At 39.3% G+C, this 16,589-nt stretch overlaps 1 protein-coding gene across 4 annotated transcripts in view; it reads left to right on the forward strand.

Annotated features, from left to right (window-relative positions):
• PHKA1 (phosphorylase kinase regulatory subunit alpha 1) overlaps positions 1-16,589 on the forward strand; it is a 254,836-nt gene that overhangs the window by 18,247 nt on the left and 220,000 nt on the right. For all 4 annotated transcript variants that reach the window (XM_007526062.3, XM_007526063.3, XM_060182855.1 and 1 more), the window contains 3 exons: positions 413-495; positions 3,792-3,872; positions 16,190-16,288. In XM_007526062.3, the coding sequence (XP_007526124.1) occupies positions 413-495; positions 3,792-3,872; positions 16,190-16,288 (263 nt within the window). The remainder of the gene's footprint in view (positions 1-412; positions 496-3,791; positions 3,873-16,189; positions 16,289-16,589) is intronic.

Consider the following 16,589-nt stretch of genomic DNA (forward strand, 5'->3'; position numbering starts at 1 on the left):
CCTCTCCTCTCTCCTCCCTTCCCCTCCTCTCCTTCTCTCCAACCTCCCTCTTCTCCCTTTTCTCTCTCTCCACCATGCTTTCCCACTCTTCCCACTCTTATATATAACTATATCTATATCATCTATATCTATATCACCCACTGTCAATATGAAGAAAAAATACCACTAGAAGGGATAGGGTCATGGAGGCACTGAGCTTCAGTGATGACCCTGGTAGCCAGACAAACAAACAACCTAATCATTTCACTTAGTTGAGGACTAGTCTAAGACTTCTTTGTGGTGTTTATGTTGTAGGAATCAAAGTACCTCCCACTATACCTAATCAGGAATAGTATTACTTGGAAATAATGAGGTCAGTAGAATATAATAATATAGCTGACTATTTCTTTATTTTAATTCTCTTTTTTCTCAGGACTTCATATCATCCACAGCTTAGATGAAGTCAATTTCATACAGAATCTTGTTTTTTACATTGAAGCTGCATATAAAACTGCTGTAAGTACTCATTTTGGAATGGATCTTAAACATATAACCTTCTAAAAAATACTGGCCAACCCATTCCTTCTTTTAATGCTCCCCCCCCCAGAGTAAATCATTATTATAGACCAGTAGTAGAAATTGCCTCTGGGGGCCGGGTGATAGCACAGTGGGGTAAGCACACATGTTACGAAGCTTAAGGATCATGGTTCAAGCCCCCAGATCCCTACCTGCAGGGGGGTCGCTTCACAAGTGGTGAAGCAGGTCTGCAGGTGTCTGTCTTTCTCTCCCCCTCTCTGTCTTCCCCTTCTCTCTCAGTTTCTCTCTGTCCTATCCAACAACGACAACAAGGGCAACAAAAAATGGCCTCTAGGAGTGGTGGATTTGTAATGCGGGTACCAAGCCCCAGAGATAACCCTGGAGGCAAAAAAAGAAAAAGAAAGAAAAACAAAAAAATAAAGAAAAAGAAACTCCCTCAACATATTTTAACTTTTTTGCAAATTATTTTTTTGTGATTAATTGTGGTTTACAATATTATAAGATTATTGGGTATAGTTCCACACCACACCCGCCACCAAAGTTCTATAGCACTGAGAGGGTAGGTGTACAGAACAGCAGCCTCTTTTTATATAAGCTCTGTTATCCTCTGATTGTCTTTTCTCCAAGAAAGTTACAAAAGCAAGATAGCAAACATGCTGTGCTTTTATTCATACCAACACTGTGATAACTTCTGGTTATGTATTTGGAAATCTGCGAGCTAAATTGCATTCTTTAATGGTTCATGGGCTTATACAGGAGCAAGATAGCTAGAACATACTACTTGTAAGTTAAGTACTTAGAAATAAAATTGAGGGGGAGTTGGGTGGTAGTGCAGCGCAGGTGGCGCAAAGCGCAAGGACTGGCGTAAGGATCCCGGTTCGAGCCCCCAGTTCCCCACCTCCAGGGGAGTCACTTCACAAGCGGTGAAGCAGGTCTGCAGGTGTCTTTCTTTCTCTCCCCCCCGTCTTCCCCTCCTCTCTCCATTTCTCTCTGTGCTATCCAACAACAACAGCATCAATAATAACTACAACAATAAAAAAAACAACAAGGGCAACAAAAGGGAATAAATAATAAAAATAAATTTAAAAAAAGAAATAAAATTGAGTCTTTGTTTATTTGTGGAAGTTCATGTAGTGCTTGCTGTACAAAACAATTATTGGTCAATACCATATGAGACAGGTTTAAATTAAATTCTAATATATTTGACATCTTCTCTTCTAGTGATTACTTTCCTTAATTTCATGATGATTATTGTATTGGATATGACTTGACATAAATAGTGCAGAATTTTTAGTTGTTGTTGTTTCAGAAGGAAGGGTAAATTTAGAACCTGTTACTCCATAGTTGCCAGAAGAAGAGTCTAAAATAGATGTATATTATGTATACAGACATTATTTGTTGATAGCTTTGCCTTCGTACTATAGGCCAGTATACAATTCAGGGTTCTCTGATCCCTCCACTACAGCCAGGTATAGAAGTATAGAACTGATGATATTTTTGCTGTCTCGTAATTTCATTTTTGTGGCATAAACCAGAGTAGTGCTGGGTTTTGGGGCAGGTGAGGCTAGCATGCCGTAAATATGACTTACTGTCTTGAAGCTCTACTATAACTCAAAGATTTAATAGAAAAATAACATATGATACATAAAAAATTATAGGTGATATGTGTCTTTTTTTTTTGCCTTCAGGGTTACTGCTGGGGCTCAGTGGCAGTAGCACTATGAATCCACTGCTCCTGACAGCCATTTTTGCCATTTTTTTTTATTTATAGGATAGGACATAGAGAAATTGAGAGAGGAGGGGAAGACAGAGAGGAGGATGCAAAGATAAACTCCTGCAGACCTGCTTCACCACTTGCAGAGCGACCCCCCTGCAGGTAGGGAGCTGGGGGATCCAACTGGGATCCTTGCACTTCCTACTATGTGCACTTAACCCGGTGTGTTACTTCCCAGTCCCCCAAAATGTATGTATCTTTGTATGCATGCACATGCATGCCTGCACATGGGTATTTCCAAGCCTGTTTAATGAAAGGACCTAGAAGCAGTGACACTGCAGTGACAAGGTGCATCAGTGCTCAGGCCTTGGATTCTAGCTATCATTCTTCATTAAAAGAAACCAGAGTTCCTTGAAGAAATAGCCGAATCAATGGTAAAACAGGGAAAATAGTATGAAATTGAAGCATCTTGTAATATCAGAAACTGAGAAAGTGCTAAAAAAAAAAAAAGTGAGGTGTCTGGCCAGAAAGGTGGCTCGCCCAGTGGAGCATGTTCTTTGCCCTATTTTGCAGACTAAGTTCAAGCCCCTGTACCACATGATAGGTGCCATGGCACTAGGGGGAACCCTGCTGCTATGCTGTCTCTTCCCCTCTCTCTAGATCTCCTTATTTCTTTAACTGAATGGAAAAGTGGCCTGAAAGCAGTGAAAATTTGACTCCACGAAAATGTAGTACAGGGCATGTTAAGAAAGCACAAGAATCAACCAGAAGAGCTCTCAGTGGCTAAAACTGGTAGTTTGAACAACAAAAACCGTAACTTTTAAATTTTTACATCCTAGAGTTATACTTTTCTGTAACAAATTGTTTCACAACAGAGTTCTTAAGTAATTTTGAATGTTATCTTTATATTATTGCAGGCCCATATGACTAAGAATGTAGACTTTGGTGGAAGGTGGGATGTAATCCCCCTATTGGGAAAATGTGGAACTGTACTCCTGTGACAATAATCCTGTAAACCAGCATATGTTTAGTGAAATGTTATTGAAGTTGGGAAAAATAAAAGAGAGAGAGAGAGAGAGTATAGACTTTGGAATGAAAGTATATGAACTCTAATTTTAGCTCTTTCACTTATTAACTGTGTGACCTTGGGTGAGGTATTTGACCTCTTTTTGCACCTGTTTCATCATCTATAATGTGTAAAAGTAATAGCTTGAAATGAAGGTTAGTGTACCATACATTGTCAATGCCAAGAGAATAAGATTAATTCAGATAAAGTAATAGAGTACTGTTTAGGTGTCATCTTGCACACATCCAGGGTATCTACTTTCAGGCAAACTTTTAAGAAGCAGTTCTCTAGATGAATCGAGTTGCAGTGCTGAGTCCCGATCAACTATTGAATCTCAAATTCTTGGAGATCCTGATGGAATTTAAAGATACTAAGAAAATAAAAACTCTGTGGGGGGTGATTTGCTTCTATATATCCTTTTTAAGTAAGAGTTGTATATCTTTAAGTATTCAGTAGTGATGATTTACTAATGGCATGTTGGTTATTTTGTGCTAGGACTTCGGGATATGGGAACGTGGAGACAAGACCAATCAAGGAATTTCAGAATTGAATGCCAGTTCCGTTGGAATGGCAAAGGTAATTCTCTTTGCTTATTTGTACCAGCCATAGGGTAAGGAAGTCTGGTATCTTTATGATAAAGACTTAAAATAGGTGTGTATGATTATCAAATTAATTATTCCATTAAAATACAGGTGAAATTAGCTGGGGAGATAGTGTAATGGTTATGCAAAAAGCCTTTCATGCCTGAGGTACTAAAGGTCCCAGGTTTAATACCCAGCACCACCATAAGTCAGAGCTGAACAGTGCTCTGGTATAATCATCATCATCATCATCATCACTTAGTAAAAAAAAAACAAAAAACCAAAACCCCTCTATTCCACAAAAATAAAAGACTGTGGTCAGGGGAAGGGTTCAGTCCTGGAACATGATGGCAGAGAATCTAGTGGGGGTTGAATTGTTATCTGGAAAACTGGGAAATGCTACGCATGAACAAACTATTGTATTTTACTGTCAACTGTAAACCATTAATCCACCAATAGAGAAATTAAAAAAATTACAAGTGAAATTCAGATGCCCCATAGAACTAGCGATTTATACTTGAAAATTTTCATAAGCTCAAGAGTTTTTGTATTAAACTGCTTTTATATCATATCTCTACTTTATTGTTCAAAAGGACCTCAAATAATTGATCATAAACTGAACTCAATGTCTCTAATATTACTATAACAAAACAAAAGAGGCTTTTACTCCCCTTAAACCAGTTGACAGAATTTGATGTAAGGGAGCCATCTTTCAGATTTCTGACCTCCTTGCTGTCCTCCCTCCCTCGTATTATCACTAGCATCATTACTTTCCCACTTAGCTCCATATTTCCTTCCCACTGCTACTGCCTTGATTCTAGCATTTAATGTTTTCTGGGAACAAGAAGACATAAAATAGAATAGCAGGAATAAGATCAAATATATGCATTACATGATAAAATGCGTGTCACTGAAAGTCTCCCTCAAAAAATCCAACAAATTGATGTAGAAATATTGAAAATAGAAGAGTAGACAGAGTAGTCCAGCAGACATAAAGGGGAGCATTAATGACTATGTGAGTGTCAAATGGGGTAGGATTTAAAGCAAAATCTCACATGGAACAAAGAAAACAAAAAGTCAAGATAAAAATTTTTAAATTGAGAATCGGGCGGTGGCGCAATGGGTTAAGTGCACGTGGTACAAAGCACAAGGACCGGTGTAAGGATCCTGGTTCAAACCCCCGGTTCCCCACCTGCAGGGGTGTCGCTTCACAGATGGTGAAGCAGGTCTGCATGTGTCTTTCTCTCCCCCTCTCTGTCTTCCCCTCCTCTCTCCATTTCTCTCTGTTCTAACAATGAAGATGTCAATAATGACAATAATAACTACAACAATAAAATTTTTTTAAATCACAGATTATAATGATAATATCTGGTCTAAAAGTAGTTGTAGTTGATACAAGCAAAGTATATCAGAAACATAGGGAAAATAGAAAGTAATGGATGGAAATAAAGGATAATTGAACAAAAGCAATTGTCCTGCACAAATTAAATCATTCAAAATGAAGATCATAAGAAATTTAAACTATATAATTATTATAGTAAATTAGTAACTATGGAACTTTTTTGTTTTTTGCCTCCAGGGTTATCACTGGGACTCAGTGTCTGCATTACAAATCTACTGCTCCTGGAAGCTATTATTTCCCTTTTATTGCCCTTGGTATTTATCATTGGTGTTGTTATTATTATTATTGTCATTGCTGTCGTTGTTGTATAGGACAGAGAGAAATCCAGAGAGGGCAGGAAGACAGAGGGAGAGAGAAAGATAGATACCTTCAGACCTGCTTCACTGTTTGTGAAGCGCCCCCCCTGAAGGTGGGGAGCTGGGGAATGGAACCAGGATCCTTAAGCTGGTCCTTGCGCTTTGCACCATGTGCACTTAACCCAGTGCACTACCGCCTGGCACTGTAACTATCAAACTGTATACCTATGAAATACTTATTCTTGGGTTAACTTATTTTTTAAATTTCTTTATTGAGGGATTAATGGTTTACAGTTGGCTATAAAATACAATAGTTTGTACATGCATAATAGTTCCCAGTTTTCCACGTGACAGTTCAACCCCCCCCCCCCCAACTAGGTCCTCCTCTGCCATCATGATCCAGGACCTGAACTCTCCCCACCCCACCCTAGAGTCTTTTACTTTGGTGCAATACACCAGCTCCAGTCCAAGTTCTGCTTAGTGTTTTCTCTTCTCCTCCTCCTCCTCCTTCTTTAATAGTGTTTTCCCTTCTGATCTTGCTTTTCAACTATGTCTATGAGTGAGATCATCCCATATTAATCCTTCTTTTTCTGACCTATTTCACTTAGCATTATTCCTTCAAGCTCCATCCAAGATGATGTGGAGAAGGTGAATTTACCATGTTTAATAGCTGAGTAGTAGTCCATTGTGTATATAGACCACAACTTACTCAGCCACTCATTGGTTGTTGGACACCTGGGTTACTTCCAGGTTTTGACTATTACAAATTCTGCTGCTATAAACGGAGGTATACACAAATCTTTTCAGATGGATATGTTTGGTTCCTTAGGATATAGCCCCAGGAAAGGAATTGCAGAGTCATAGAGTAGGTCCACATCTAGACTTCTGAGAGTTTTCCGGACTGCTCTCCACAGGGATTGGACCAATTGACATCCCCACCAGCAGTGCAGGAGGGTTCCTTTGTCTCCACAACCTCTCCAACATTTGTTACTGCTATTTTTTCTGATGAATGACATTCTCACAGGAGTGAAGTGGTATCTCATTGTTGTCTTTATTTGCATTTATCTGACTGTCAATGACTTGGAGCATTTCCCCCCCCTCATATGTCTGTTGGCATTTTGGATCTCTTCTTCAGTAAATATTCTGTTCATATCCTCTCCCCATTTTTGGATAGAGTCATTTGTTTTCTTGTTGTTGAGTTTGGTGAGCTCTTTATATATGCTAGTTATTAGCGTCTTGTCTGATGTTTGGCATGTAAAGATCTCCCATTTTGTGGGAAGTCACTTTGTTTGGGTAGTGGTTTCTTTTGCTGTGCAGAAGCTTTTTAATTTGATATAGTTCCATTGGTTTACTTATTTATTTATATTTTTTTAATATTTATTTATTCCCTTTTTCCCCCTTATTTTATTGTAGTTATTGTTGTTGATGATGTCATCATTGTTGAATAAGACAGAGAGAAATGGAGAGAGGAGGGGGAGACAAAGAGGGGGAGAGAAAGATAAACACTTACAGACCTACTTCACCTCTTGTGAAGCAACTCCCCTGCAGGTGGGGAGCTGGGGGCTTGAACGAGGATCCTTAAGCTGGGCCCTTGCGCTTTGCGCCATGTGTGCTTAACCCACTGCGCTACTGCCCAACTCCCAATTTATTTTTTATTTAGTCTTCTTTGTAGTTGGATTTGTTTTATTGAAGATGCTTTTAAAATTTATATGGAAAAGAGTTCTGCCAATATTTTCCTCTAAGTATTTGATAGTTTTTGATCTAACATCCAAGTCCTTGATCCATTTAGAATTTGCTTTTGTGTTTGGTAGAATGTAATGGTTGAATTTCATTCTTCTGCATGTTTCAACCCTATTTTTCCAACACCATTTGTTGAAGAGACTCCCCTTTCCCCACTTAATAGTCTGGGTACTTTTGTCAAAAATTAGATGTCCATAAATGTGGGAGCTTACTTCTGGGTTCTCAATTCTATTCCCCTGGTCAGTGTGTCTATTTCTGTCCCAGTACCAAGCAGTTTTGATTACAGTGGCCCTATAATACAATTTGATATGTGGGAGTGTGATGCCTCCAGTTCTGTTCTTTCTTCTCAAGATTGTTTTGACATTTCTGGGTCTTTTCTGGTTTCAGATAAATATTTGTAGCTTTTGTTCTATTATTCTAAAAAAAACGTGTGGGATCTTGATAGGGATTGCATTCAATTTGTTTATGGCTGTGGGTAACATATTTATTTTGATAATATTAATTCTTTCAACCCATGAACATGGAATATCTTACCACTTCTTTGTGTCTTTTCCTATTTCTTTGAATAGCGACTCATAATTTTCAGTATATAAGCGTTTAATTTCTTTTGTTGGGTTAACTTATTTTTTTACTGTGTCTTTTAATATCAGAGTGGTACAGATCTTCCACTTATTTTTAAATGATCTCATATTTTACTCAATATTATAGGCAAACATTTATCAATACCATTGTCTTTTTTTTTTTTGCCTCCAGGGTTATTGCTGGGGCTCAGTGCCTGCACTACAAATCTACTGCTCCTGGAGGCCATTTTCTCCCATTTTGTTACCCTTGTTGTTGTTATTGTTATTGTTGGAATTGATGTTGTTGGATAGGACAGAGAGAAATCAAGAGAGGAGGGGAGACAGAGAAGGGGAGAGAAAGATAGACACCTGCATACCTGCTTCATTGCTTGCGAATCGGCCCCCCTGCAGGTGAGGAGTCAGGGGCTTGAACCAGGATACTTACACCAGTCCCTGTGCTTTGTGTCATGTGCACTTAACTCACTGCGCTACTGTCCGACTCCCCCTACTATCTTTTTGCAGAGCCAGGACCTCACATATGCAAAAATTTACTGTTCCCAATCTTGACTTTTTCCATTCAGATGCAGAGACAGAGAGAGAGAGAGAGAGAGAGAGAGAGAGACCATAGCAGCAGAACTTCTCCTGGTACCTTGGATCTCCCATATGAGAAGGCATGTGCCCTGCCTGGTGATGTATCTCTTGTCCTTGGCCCCATGCCATTTCTTATAGATGATTTAGTATATTCGTTTTTTTTTATTTTAATCTTTATTTATTGATTGGATAGAGACAGTCAGAAATCGAGAGGAAGGGAGAGAAACAGAGAGACACCTGCAGGCACTGCTTCACCACTTGCAAAGCTTTCCCCAAGCAGGTGGGGACCGGGGTCTCGAACCTAGGTCCTTGCACACTGTAACACATGTGCTTAGCCAGGTGCGCCATCACCTGCCCCCTAGTATATTCTTTTTAATAGCTGCATGATATTTAATACTTTTTTATGGAGGGAATTCTCTCTCTGCCACTGGGGCTCAAGACACAGAAAATGAGGGAGGGAGGGGGAGGGAGAGAGAGAGAGAGAGAGACCGACCTATAGCCTTTTATATTGCTGATGAAGCTTCCCTCCTGCAGGTGGGTACTCAGGGTTCAAGCCTAGGTCCTCACATCTCATAACTTATGCACTGTACCAGTCATGCCAACACCCAACCCCTACCTTGATTTTTTTTTACTTTTACAAATAATGCTTTAATGAAGATTTTTGTATAAACGTCTTGCTGAGCCTACAGAAATGGTATTGTAGATATTTCTTTTTTTCATGATGAAATCCTTAAGGTATTTTTTTGTTGGTTAACACTAGTTTACAATACCATAAATTTTCAGGATTACAGCTTTACATCTCTGATATGTATATGAGTCACCATACTCACAAGCAAAGTTTGTGTGATTCCAACACACAGATACATTTATGCACACACTCGCGCACACCCCACATCCAAACTTCCTTCCTAAATTTCCTAAATACCACTGTAGTGTTTGACAAAGTCTGTTTTATTGTTAATTTGTCTTATTTATATTTAGTTATAGTAACTTATAGAGTTATTTATATTTCACATATGAGTGACACCATTCAGTAATTTTCTTTCACTTCTTTACTCATTTCATTTACCATGATTACCTTGAGTTCTACCCACTTTATCCTGAAAGCACAATTTCCTCTTTTTAATGACAAAGTTATATTCTTTTTCAAATTTTCTTTATTGGGGGATTAATGGTTTACAGTCTACAGTAAAATACAATAGTTTGTACATGTGTAACATCTCCCAGTTTTCTTGTTTTTTTATCTTTATTTATTGTATAGAGACAGCCAGAAATCAAGAGGGAAGGGGGAGGTAGAGATTGAGAGACACCTGCAACACTGCTTCACCACTTACAAAGCTTTCCCTCTACAGGTGGGACCAGGGGCTCAAACCCAGGTGCTTGCACATTATAGCATGTACTCTCAACCAGGTGTGTCACCACCAGGCCCCACATCCCCCAGTTTTCCACATAGCAATTCAGCCCCCACTAGGTCCTCCTCTGCCATCATGTTCTAGGACCATAGCCCTCCCTCTACCCCACCCCAGAATTTTTTACTTTGGTGCAAAGTAATATTTTGTTAAGCTTGTACACCGCCATTTCTTTATCCAGTCATCTGCCAGTAGGCATTTAAGTTAATTTCATGTTTTATAGGAATTGAGTTTTTTCTTGGGAGTGTTTTGAGAAGTATCTGGAACTTCACTGTTCCAAGTCAACTATTTTAGATAGAGACATAGACAAAGACAGAAACAGATAAAAAGGGCGATACCACAGCACAAAAACTTCTCCAGTACAGTTGTGGATGTACTTAAACCTGCGTTCTGCACATAGCAAAGGCATACTATCTAGGTGAGCTATCTTGCCAGACTTTATGATGAAATTGAGTAAAGGCAAACAATTCAGCATTTTAGGGTTTGTTCTGACATGTAAAAGATTTTTGTTTCCTTTAAAGAAACCAAAATAACTTTTCAGATATACTGTACAGATAAACATATTTTTCTTTCCCTTAAAAAAAAAACAAAATAACTTTTCAGATATACTAGACTGTCATTAAAGCATGTAAAATAACTATGTGGAAAACTTTTTATCAAGTATTAAAGCTGTTAATTTTTCATTTGTTTTTCTTTAACTTGACAATTTCATTACTGAGATGCTCAGATTTCTGGAACTAGTCTTTGGCTCAGTTGATGGATTTATATTTATATTGATTTGATAATACAAGAACTAGTATATTTTTTACCTTGGTACACTGCCTTTAGCTTGCTTTTATTAAAAACAAAACTCCCATGGGAAGGATCTGTGTTCTGGGATCTATTTTACTTTTGCATTAAACACTATTAGCAAGAGATTCTTATTCTTAGGTATAGCAGTTGAGGCTAAAGACCTATTACGAGGGGGCTGGGTGGTAGCAAGGGGCTGGGCAGTAGTGCACTGGTTTAAACACATGTGTGAAGTGCAAGAACCCTCTCAAGGATCCCAGTTTGAGCCCCAGCTCCCCACCTTCAGGGGGTCACTTCACAAGTGGTGAATCAGGTCTACAGGTGTCTTTCTCCCTATCTCCCCTCCCCTCTCAATTTCTCTCTGTCCTATCTAATAAAATGTAAACAAAGAAACAAACAAACAAAACAGCGGCCACCAGGAGCAGTGAATTCGTAGTGCTGGCATCTAGCCCCAGCAATAACCCTGGAGGTAAATAAATAAATAAATAAATACCTATTACTCATCCACCAGCACACTTACAGATTTGATAGATAAATCCTTATATCCTTTTCTCATTAAAATGTATGTATAGGAGCCAGGCAGTGGCACACCTGGTTGAGCATACAAGTCACCATGAACAAGGACCTGAGTTCAAGCCCTTGGTCCCCACTTGCAGGGAGGTCACTTCACAAGCAGTGAAGCAGGTCTACAGGTGTCTTTCTATCCCCTTCTCTGTCTCCCCTCCTCTCTTGATTTCTCTCTGTTCTATCCAACAACAACATCAATGGAAATAATAACAATAATGACAACAACAAGGGGAACAAAATGGGGAAGATAGCCTCCAGGAGCAGTGAATTCGTAGTGCAGGCACTGAGCCCCAGCAGTAACCCTGGAGGCAAAAAAAAAAAGTTTCTCTTTCTCCCTCTGTTTCTCTCCCTCCTATCTCAACTTATTTCTGTCCTATCAAGTACAAGAAAGGAATGAAAAGAAAAGACCACTTGGAGTGGTGGATTCATTATGTAGGCACCAAGACCCAGCGATAACCTTGGTGCCAAAAAAAAAAAAAAAAAAAAGCTCTCCAAAATAATTTCTGTTTACCTTTCCCCACCTGATATGGTGGATATATGCCATTTTTTTCAAACCCTCGCCAATTCTTATTATTATCAAAATTTTTAGATAATTTGACTTAAAAATTTACCACTGTAGTTGGAAAATAGCTCACTTTGATAATGCACTGTTTTTCCATATGCACAACTCAGTTTCAAGCTTGGCTTTCACCACATTGAAGGAAGCTTCTCTGTTGTGGCTTCTTTCCCATTCTCTCTATCTGAAAAGAAAATCATGTTACTTCCCCCAGTCCTGGAACCCTTGGATAGGGCCCACTTTCCCGTATGCCTCTCCCAATCCATATCAAATAATATTGCATCTGCCGATCACAACCTAACCAACGCAATGATTGCCACTTCAACATGCTTCACTTCAGACTGTGTCCAGAGACTTCACGTGTGGAATGACAACCCTTCAACTTCATTACTCGGGTGAGACCTTTCCTTTCATAGTATACTCTAATTTCATCTCAGATGGTTCACTTTCTAACAAAGTCCCAAAACCTGGATATACACTAGTTTCTGTGAGAGAGAGCATATGTTCACACGTATCCGTAAACTACTGCAAAATATATACCTGAAAGCAGAAGTACACTAGAGTTTGCAGTGAGTATCCCCCTAACACTTCCTCTCCACTATTCCAAGCTTTGGGTCCATGATTGCTCAACAACTTGTTTGGCTTCGTATGTTAACTCTCTTTTCAGTCACCAGGTTCCAGATGTCATCAGGATGCCGGCCAGGCTTCCCTAGACTGAAGACCCCACCAATGTGTCCTGGAGCTCAGCTTCCCCAGAGACCCACCCTACTAGGGAAAGAGAGAGGCAGACATGGAGTATGGACCAACCAGTCAACGCCCATGTTCAGCGGGGAAGCAATTACAGAAGCCAGACCTTCCACATTCTGCAACCCACAATGACCCTGGGTTCATGCTCCCAGAGGAATAGAGAATGGGAAAGCTATCAGGGGAGGGGGTGGGAAATGGAGATTGGGTGGTGGGAATTGTGTGGAATTTTACCCTCCTACCCTATGGTTTTGTTAATTAATCCTTTCTTAAATTAAAAAAAAAAGAAAAAAAAAAAGAAAATCATGTTAGGGCGATGAAGCCCTGGAAATAACCAAACAAAATAGATTATAGGCTATTTCAAACTTATTTGTATTAATTATTTAACAGTGCTTTGCAAGAAAATAAGCTAACAAGGGTATACTTGCACACCATACCCACTACTAAAGTGTTGGGTCCTCCCCATCTCCTACCCCCACCAAAAATAGCCACCAGATTGACTACTTTTATTTTAGTGTGTGTGTGTGTGGGGGGGGGGGGATAATAATCTCACATTCTAACCATTTGGTCCAGAAGGACACAATATTGTCTTTCAAAAATTGTTAAATGGTACTTCATTGGGTGTATACCTCATAGCGTCTTTATCCAGTCATCTATTGATGGACATTTAGGTTGCTTCCATATTTTGGCTAGTGAGAATAATAGAACTATCACCATGGGGGTGCATATGCTTCTTATTTTTTTATTGCCACCAAGGTTATTCCTAGGGATTGATACTGGTATTCCTTCCTTTTTTTTTTTTACTTTCCTTCCTTCCTTTCTTTTTTTCTTCCTTTCTTTCTTTCTTTCTTTCTTTCTTTCCATCTTTCTTTATTTCTATTTTATTTGATAGCACAGAGAGGAATTGAGAGGGGAAAGGAAGATAAAGATAGGCACTTGCAGACCTATTTCACTGTAACAAGTGCACTCAACCAGGTAGGCTACCTTTTTATTTTTCCTGACTAAAGGATTAAAATATTAGAGGCTGAGGTGACTCTATAAGGAATACTTGGAGTTAAGAGAGAAAAAAAATCTTTTAATTTTTTAAATTTATTTTTTATTTAAGAAAGGATAAATTAACAAAATCATAGGGTAGGAGGGGTACAACTCCACACAATTCCCACCACCCAATCTCCATTTCCCACCCCCTCCCCTGATAGCTTTCCCATTCTCTATCCCTCTGAGAGCATGGACCCAGGGTCGTTGTGGGTTGCAGAAGGTGGAAGGTTGGCTTCTGTAATTGCTTCCCCACTGAACATGGATGTTGACTGGTCCGTCCATACTCCACGTCTGCCTCTCTCTTTCCCAAGTAGGTTGGGTCTCTGGGGAAGCAGAGCTCCAGGACACATGGGTGGGGTCTTCAGTCCAGGGGAGTCTGGCCGGCATCCTGATGGCATCTGGAACCTGGTGGCTGAAAAGAGAGTTAACATACAAAGCCAAACAAATTGTTGAGCAATCATGGACCCAAAGCTTGGAATAGTGGAGAGGAAGTGTTGGGGGGGGTACTCACTGCAAACTCTAGTGTACTTCTGCTTTCAGGTATATATTTTGCAGTAGTTTATGGATACGTGTGAACATATGCTCTCTCTCACAGATACTGGTGTATATCTAGGTTTTGGGACTTTGTTAGAAAGTGAGAAAAAAATCTTTTAACAATGGAGTAAAAATCACTAATTTAAGTCTTATAAATATAAAAATAAAAGTCACAGGGCATACGCTCAATGGAATACTACTCTGTAGCTAAAAAAACTATAATATATCCTTTGGGACTAATTGGTTGGGACTGGCAATGATTATGCTTAGTGAAGTAAGGAAGGAAGGGAAGCACAACTACTGGATGATTTCACTTGTAAGTGGAATAGAGAGAACTGAAACACATAAATTTGACCTCATGTATAGTCAACCCAGATCTGTGACATTGGAAGAACTATGGCAATTTTGCTGGAGGGGAATGGAGTCAAAGAACTTTGATGGCAGGAGTGATGTAAAACTACACCCCTGTTATCTTTTAATCTCATAAATCACTAATGAAAATACAAAACAAGAATGTCTATTCATCTTTTGCCTATTTTTATTGGGTTATTTCTTTTCATCTTGCTGTGATGTGTGAGTTCTTTATAGATGTTTAATTGATATAATATATTATAGCAATATATTATGTTACATATTATAGTAATATATTATATTAATATAGCTATAAGTATTTGTTGGGTGTGTGATGTGCAAATACCCTCTCCAAGTTGCTGAGTTGAACAGGTTATTTTTAATTTTTTAATTAAAAAATTTTAATCTTGATTTATTGGATAGAGACAGCCAGAAATCAAGAAGGAAGGGGGTGATAGAGAGGAAGAGAGACAGAGAGACAGCTGCAGCACTGCTTCACCACTTGTAAAGCTTTCCCCTTGCAAGTGGGGACCGGGGGTCGAACCGGGGTCCTTGCGCATTATAATACGCACACTCAACCAGGTGCACCACCACCCGGCCCCCAGGTTATTTTTTTAAAATAGAATGTCCACAATTCTGCCCTTATTTGCCTTGTTGTAGCACACAAGTCTCCAAAGACATTTCCAAGGGAGGCACCAGGTCCTATTCTGCCCATGTTTTATTCTATGTAGATTTTACTTTCCAGTCTGACAGCTAAGTCTTTGATCCCTTTTGAGTTAACTTTCATGCAGGGTGGCATGCGGTCCTGTTACATTATTCTGCATGTAGCTACCCAGTTTTCCAACAACATTTATTGAAGATAAGTTCCTTTCTCCATTTAATGTTCTGGGCCTTTTTGTTGTAGATTAACTCTCCATATGTGTGAGGGCTTACTTTTGGATTCTCAGTTTTATTCCATTGGTCTGAATATCATGTTTTGTTACAGTATGCCACAAATTTGATTACTGTAGTCCTGTAATATAGCTGTAAGTAAGAAAATATGAAACCTCCATTCTTGTTCTTTTCACAGTACTGCTTTGGAGATTGAGGTTTTTAAGATATGTTCTCTCTGTACCCAGTTTGTTGAGGGTTTTTGTAGTAATTAAAAAAAAAAACTTCTGCAGGCTTTGTTGTGGGCTTTAAACAAACATGAGTTTTATTAAATCGTGGTTATTTAAGTACAGCAAAATAGACAAAGGGGCAAAGATCGACTAGTTGTGCTGGTGGGAGCCATGAGTCCATAAGCTAGCTGCCAGCACTCCACTACCCATGTTCAGGTCCAGGGGAAGCACCATGGCAGGTCCGGAAAGGAGAGAAGAGAAGGGCCTCAGGAACCAAGAGCAAGAATTCAGCACATAGGAACCAAGAGCTAGCAGCAAAAGAGAGCAGATTTCTGGCAGACACTCACTTAAGTAACTTATGTTCCTCAGGCTGACATCAGCCATATGCTAGTTACATTCATGTCCCAACAGGTTTTTATCATGAAGGCTACAACCTTCCTCAGAACTGTCTCTGGGATAGTATGAAAGGCAAAGGAAAATTTAGAACCCCTTGAGAATAAAGAATTTTATTGTGTGTGCTATTGAACATCTTCAAAAATAATATAATGTACATTGATAAAATGTTGGAGAAGAAAAACAAATCTGTAGTTATTTCAAATGCTGAAATTGTCCTTTTTTATCTTTACTCTTCATAGGCAGCCCTGGAAGCATTAGATGAACTGGACCTCTTTGGTGTGAAAGGTGGTCCCCAATCAGTTATTCATGTCCTGGCTGATGAAGTGCAACATTGCCAGGTAAGAGAATTGTGGACAACATTACAGAAAATTTAATTTGTCAACTAAAATATAATCACCAATGTTTGAAGAGAAATCAAATGCTATTTACATAGTCAATGCTAAAGAATAAACTAAAGTGAAAGACAGTCTGACATTAAGACTATCCCAGTCAGGGAGTCGGGCAGTAGTGCAGTGGGTTAAGCCCAGGTGGCGCAAAGTGCAAGGACCGGCGTAAGGATCCCGGTTCAAGCCCCCAGGTCCCCACCTGCAGGGGAGTCACTTCACAGTTGGTGAAGCAGGTCTGCAGGTGTCTATCTTT

This window comes from Erinaceus europaeus, chromosome X, assembly GCF_950295315.1.
Source record: "Erinaceus europaeus chromosome X, mEriEur2.1, whole genome shotgun sequence".
Classification (NCBI taxonomy): domain Eukaryota; kingdom Metazoa; phylum Chordata; class Mammalia; order Eulipotyphla; family Erinaceidae; genus Erinaceus; species Erinaceus europaeus.